General features: G+C 48.2%; 1 protein-coding gene across 1 annotated transcript; it reads left to right on the forward strand.

Moving 5' to 3' along the window:
- Positions 1 to 3627: 3627 nt before the first annotated feature.
- Positions 3628 to 4330, forward strand: EDB91DRAFT_1341188 (uncharacterized protein; the record flags this gene model as incomplete). Its single annotated transcript, XM_041325733.1, has 2 exons — positions 3628 to 4130; positions 4186 to 4330. The coding sequence occupies exons 1-2, from the start codon at positions 3724 to 3726 to the stop codon at positions 4328 to 4330; spliced, it is 552 nt and encodes a 183-aa protein (XP_041168525.1). The 5' UTR covers positions 3628 to 3723.
- Positions 4331 to 6757: the final 2427 nt, after the last annotated feature.

A 6757-nucleotide genomic window follows, 5' to 3' on the forward strand; every position in this document is an offset into this window, starting at 1 on the left:
TGCTCCAACTAGTTACTCTGACTGTCCCCAACTATCATCCCTCCCACTCTCCTTGACCCTGGTGTCGTCTGCACAACCAGCCATAAAGAAGGCCCGTGCATCCAGACACAGTGGTCAGGAACTCATGAGCAGTGCTGCCAGGGCAGCCAAGATCACCCCTGCAGCCTGTCATATACCAGATCCGACCGCTCCGATACTGATATCCGCCCCACTTTCCAACCCCCTCCGCCCCATCCATCCTCCGCTCCGCTCTATCACAAAACCCGCATTCCGCCCTACACTTCCACTCAACCGCTCAACTGGTCCCCTTCCATAAACCTCTCCATTCAACTGGATCCCTTTCCCCTTTAGACATATACTTTCCCCTTCGGTACATAGACTCTTACTCCCGGATCACCGGTAATTCCTTTTACCGCCCGATCGCTGATCTGATGCGTACATATTGATATCCACTCCAACTTATGTCTTCACCTATGTAAAGTACTTACAAACTATATCCTTGGTACATAGCTTTACTACATAGTTATCCTGATCACTGCCTCACATAGAAGTATATAACATATCCTGTACTTAGATATTTTTCCTTAGTCTTAATATTACTTGTCTTCTCGCAGTTACCTCTTGTGGGAATTCTCAGTAGGACCTTGCCTCCTCTGGACACAAGTCTCAACTTGTTGTCACCTCTGACCCTCCGACCCTCTGCTCTGACTTAGAGCCGTGCTCTAAGTCTTTCCCTTATTACCCCGCCCCTATCAATATCCTCCTATCACCCCTTTTCCTATCCTCTACATTATCCTTCCGCCATCTCCGCTCCTATCAAATATCCCCCTGGTTTCTACCCACCCTCCGCATCGTTCCCCACCTTCTCCGCTCCGCTCCTAGTCGGTCCGCCACTAGCAGCTCTTACTTCCCGACCCTCAAAGCAGACCTAAGCGGTCCACTCGTCCTATCGTCGGACAACGTCGGATCCGCTCCAAATTCGGGGCACATACTTGGCTAAGGGCGCAGCGCAAGAGCTGAAGCCAAGCCCCAACCCCTCTGCCTCCTGAGCCGGCATGGTACCTAACACAGCCACTGTCATGGGTATGCAGGGTGCAATCAACTGCCTGACTGATGTTCTTGAGAAGTCATTGACTACCCCATCCACGTCTTCTGCACCATCACTCAATGCCAGCACAAACACCGTGACTCATGCCTTGGAGATTATGCGTATCCAAGATGGACATCTGTCGGTCATGGAGAGAGCAACGTTGATGCAGATCTTCAGCTGTCAGGGAAATGAGAATACTCTTGCTGCTTACATTTTGCTTGATGGGGACTTTGAGACACATTCTCAATATATCACCTTGCTCATGGCGAAGCCGTAGATATCATGTACCGCTCGTGTTGTGTTTAACATGTCTCATACTTGTAACACCATGTAGTTCCTATATCATGTACCGCTCGTGTTGTGTTTAACATGTCTCATACTTGTAACACCATGTAGTTCCTATATCATGTACCGCTCTCATATCATGTCGCTCGTACACTCATATCATGCCGCTCATATCATGTCGCTCATATCAATGCAATCGATTTCGCGCAAGTGCCAGTTACATGTACTCGATGTCGTCTATTCTAGAACCGACCCAATCCATCCTCCTCATCCTCCAATAAAGCCTGGTCTGATAGATCATTGTCCGAACCATCTTCAAGAACACTTCTTTCTTGCAAAACTCGCTGATAATCTAACCACATCTGCTCCGCAATGTGATCACGAGATGCATGAACATCTGCATCAGCAGGTTCATGGTCATCTGCTACCGCCGGTTGCTCCCAGTCTCCAGTGCACACATCACCAAGGTCATTGTCTGCATCAACAGGGATGGGGCCTTCTGTAGGGTCATGGAAATGGATAAAGTTATGTAGGCTGCACAAAGCGGTGGGGATCTGTGCCTGAACCTCCATAGCATATGACAGCGATAGAAGGAGAATGCAGAAGCGCTGTTTCAAGACACCAAAGATGCGTTCGATGACGTTGCGTGCTGACGCATGATGCAAGTTGAATAGTTCTTTTTTGTTAGCTGGTCTGTAGGCAAAAATTAGTATGCTCCAGCGGCTGAAAAAAGAAATCTCACCTTATGCTTGCATGGCCCCACTCCGTGAGGTGGTAGCGGACACCACGATATGGTACAAGTAACTCAGGCCGTAGAGGAAAGCCAGCATCTGCGAGAAAGTACTTTCCTGGAGGTATGCGAAGGTCATGAGCACAGGCATCTGTGGCCAACCCTTCCCAGCCAGTAAGCACATATGTAAAGTTCATCCCGAAGTCACAAGCAAAGAGACAATTTTGAGATACAGATCCCTTGCAATTATGATAAGGCCTGCGTTCAAACGCACGAGGTGACGCGTGAATATGGCTTCCGTCGATGGCCCCAACGGTATCCTTGAAAAATGGCCAGAACTTGGGGTTCTTGCGAATTTTGCATGGAATAGATGCATCCAGCAAGCGAACATATTTCGAATAGATGTTATGACCGATGTCCAACAATAATGTTGAAGGTGAGTGCACAACCACTAGGACTCGGTCTGAGATGACAATGAGCAACAGGAAAGATTGAGCATGAACATCTAGGTCACTACAACAGTAGAAACGAAGAGGTTAAGTCTAAGGAGCACTTATGCTAACTACCCTACTCTTATACATAACATTAAGTAGGAGTCTGAAAGAAATCAGCCAATGAGAAAAGAGTCATACAATGCTGCGGATGACTGAGCATGACATCATGATATATAAGCAGATGAGTAAGACGGCAACTAAACAGAAACCCAAGTTCTGACCAGTTCTCCTTTGGGAAGCGAGATTGTTCTAGCCCGTGGAGTAGGTGAGCCAATCGGAGAAGCAACGGGTGACCTATGACGAGGAGTCACGTGACCGGCTCGGGTACTGGAAGTAGCCGAAGGAAAACCGAGAAATGAAAAATGGTTCATATTAGGAATTCGTGACAATAGAAGGGGGGGATGAAAAGATAAAGAGCATCCTGCGAAAATAACTATGTACAATGAAATATAGCGTGCAATTAAAAATATCACCCTCACCAAGATATAGTCTCATTCGAGTGTTGAAATCTTTCACCAGTGTGTCTGATAGGTAAGCCCGTGACTACTGCGTAGAGGAAAATTGCTAGTTGTTCCTCTAGCGAGATGAACTTGGAGTCCGTGTGCCCAAGGGTACGAATCTCTGAGATGAGTTCTGCGAAGACATGCGCATGTACGCCAAGCTCGCATTGTATACGCTCGGGGTGACCAGTTGATAGTTCTATGACCCATGCTTCTCCCGAGAGAGCAGATGTGTGATATGGTTCTGGATCTTTTGGATAGATTGAGTGTAAGATACTAGTTGTAGCGCTAATCAAGATGCTGATCAAAAGGATCATGTATCATATGAGACATTGCTGGACTTCAGGACAATGGGGCATGAACAGCAGGACATCCAATCGAAGATCAATGGGAGCAGGGACTGCTGGTAGAGCGTCCATTGTCAGGAATATACAGTACATACATTGTACTAGTACTGCGACGGCTAGATAGTAGTGGTACTCAAAACAACTTTTGAAACTCTTGAAACTTCGCTTAAACACCGGCTAAACGCTTTCAACTCACGGCTAAACGGCTTCAAAAACTTCGGCTGATGCACAGCGATTGAAAGTCAGGCTGGCATCGCTCGGCGGAGTTTTAATAACTATGCCTCCTTCTCGTCAACGTGTCCGTCGTTCTGCACGCCTCAAAACCAACCCTCTAGTGCGCTGCTCGACGGCGATGGGTGATAAAACTTCAAACTCTCGAGGATCGCTCAAAGTGCCTCCAGAGCAATCCGCACCCCGCCTAACTATTCAGTGGCAGAGCGACCATGCTCTCACTGATCTACTTGTTACTTATCTTACTACACACCCCACTGACTGCAGGATTCTATTCTACTCTGATGGGAAGAAAGCGATGTCTACTGCTGATGACGGTCCCTCAGGCTCAGACAAAGGACAGATTTACAGTACCCTGGCCAAACTAATCTTCACAAATCACCCCAAGTACGGTTACGCATACTCCATCAATGCAAAAAAATTCCGCGATGCAGTCTGCAAGCGCATTGGAATGTGAGTGCTTTCATTTTTTTTGTTCCGTTGATAAAAAATATTAAAATTCATCCAGTCTCAGGGGTAAATACAAGAAAATCAAGGCGTCTTTTGACAGCACAGGCGCTGGTGTGATACCAGCTGAGGGCATGCAAATGAGAAACTTATTGGGTGAGTCTTTGGTCCTGAGTTTCTGGTCCTCGGCTGATCAGTTGTTGTAGATGCGGCGCTGGCAGAGCTCCCATGGTACACGGAATTAGATGCCATTTGGCATGCTAATCCGTCCATGGCCACAAAAACCTACTCGTCAAAACCCGGCGTCAATCACACCGGCGCCTTATATTCCCTGATTCAATCACGTGGTGGGGGTGGTCCCCCCATGCAGTTTGACGTGCCCCCAGATGCACAGCATGTATATCCTGGTGCCAACACTCAGCCACCTCCTCACGCATATCCCGAGCACAACACCTATCCTTCCAGCACTCTGCCCCCACATTACGGCCAACAATACTATCCGAGGTATCCGCTAGCAACGCCGTATGCTGGGGGTTCACATGGTGATCCCTTGATCGATCCGGCGCTGCAACAACCCGCACCTGCTCCCGCACATGCTCCCGCTCCTGCACCCACACCTGCTCCCGCTCCCCCCTTACCCGCCCACCCCCCCCCCTACAATATGTCCCCTCAAATCCATCTTCCTGGCCTTCTGACGTCAGATGCTGACATCGACATTGCTGACGTGGACTCTCTCGACACCGGTGACCCATTTGATGCCCCCCTCGGAGACACCTTACATCACCTCGAAGGTGATGAGAGGGCTGATAGCTCTTCCAAAGTCGCAGGGAAGAAACGCCAGCTCCCTTCATCGCCATCTCCCCCTCCCAATGCTCCCAAACCATTCAATGTGCCAGAAAAATCCCCAGCGTCTGCCTACAACAGCCGCTCGGCGTTTCGCACACAGAAGCCACCAAGCCATGGAAGGCGACGCAACCTACCATTGGAGGTCTCGGTCAGCACATCAGCGCATTCATCCACAACACGCAACACTACCTCCTCGTCGGACTACCTTATGTCCTCGACCCCCCAGACTTCGCTTCCAAACAGCGGCAGGCTTGAAGAAGAAGAAGGCGAAGCCAGATGTGATGCAGCAGGTAGACGAGGTTAAGGATGAGCTCGCGTCTATGCACTCTGATGCGAATGTCAGCGCCACGATCACAAACACCATCGCTTCCTCGCGAAGCTCGAGGTGAAGAGTGAGCACAATCGCGACATCAAGAAGTACGAATGGCTTCGTGCTACCCGCGAGCATGAGACCTCCCAGGCCACTGTCAGCCATCAGCAGTCTGCAGGAGTCTAAAGATGCCGAGATTCGTCTACATGAGGTGGACATTCGAGTCCACGAAGCACATTCATTGGTGCTCGACAAGGAAGCGGAGAATCTTCGACTCAAAATTCAGTTCCATCAAATGATGCAGGCGAACAAGGGCCCGGGATCAGATGGAGGAGTTGAGTGAGTTGTTGTGTTGCTTATTTTGTTCTCATCGTCGTCGCGTCGTCTCGTCATCCCCGTCCATTGCTGCTGTCATCATGTTTCAGTTTATTGTTGTCACCATGTTGTTTTCATTGGACATATGTTTGTTGTTTTGTCAGTACTTCTTTGATTGATGTTACATAGCTATATACATTTGTTGTACAAGTGTTTTAGTAGTAGTACATGTTCAAGAAAGTATTGTGTCAGTGATCATCCTTCCCTGTGTTGTGCATCTGAGTGAGGACTGTTAAAAAGCTCATCCATCAACTTTGCACGGGCAGCTTGACCTAGAGTGCCATCATATGTCCTGTCACCAACTACTTCTTCACCATCTGGACCCTCAAACTCTTGATCAACAAAATCTTCCCCCTCCAGTACGAGCCCACTTGAGAGAACTCTCGTATGTTCCATCCTTCTTGGCAATGCTCAATTTCAAAGCGAATGATCATGTTGTGCAGGATGATGCAACACTTGATCCACTGCACAGCAAACTCAAGGTCTTTCTCAGCCTGAATCCTGAACCGTAGCTCTCGAAGGGACTGGAACCGTCCCTTCAAAACAGCAAATGTGTGTTCAACACTGAACACGAATCTAAATAAATGTAAATCAATGGAAAACCACTAAAAAAAAAATACCTTAGAGAGGTGATAATTGAATGTCTTCTGGTTCTTCGTCAGCCATCCATTGCGAGGCTTCTTGAAAGGGGCAATACACCATGGTTCCAATGGATAAGCACTGTCCGCCCAAACCCAATGACCATCTGGCAGAAGATCGGCATGCTCTTCATAGAGGCGAGTGGATCGAAAAGCGAATGCATCATGGACACTCCCAGGGTGACCTGAGAGAATAATCAACAATCAGGAGATTGTGGGGCAAGATGACTGCCTAGAATTAAATTAATTTTTGCACATGAGGATGAAAAAAAATGTTACCTGACAGCCAAGGGAATACTTGGACTTCCTATCATAGAATGTCTCACCATAATAACCAGGTTTTGTGAACAGATTCATAGTCGAGCCATCGATGGCTAGAAAGCCACCTTTCCACTCTGGACAGGTACGTGACTCGGTAAATTTGCGAGCCAGGTCAGCATCCTCAGAATTACCTGCTGGGAAGC

Source organism: Suillus paluster (genome assembly GCF_016628075.1).
Source record: "Suillus paluster strain FC165 chromosome Unknown EDB91scaffold_423, whole genome shotgun sequence".
Classification (NCBI taxonomy): Eukaryota; Fungi; Basidiomycota; class Agaricomycetes; order Boletales; family Suillaceae; genus Suillus; species Suillus paluster.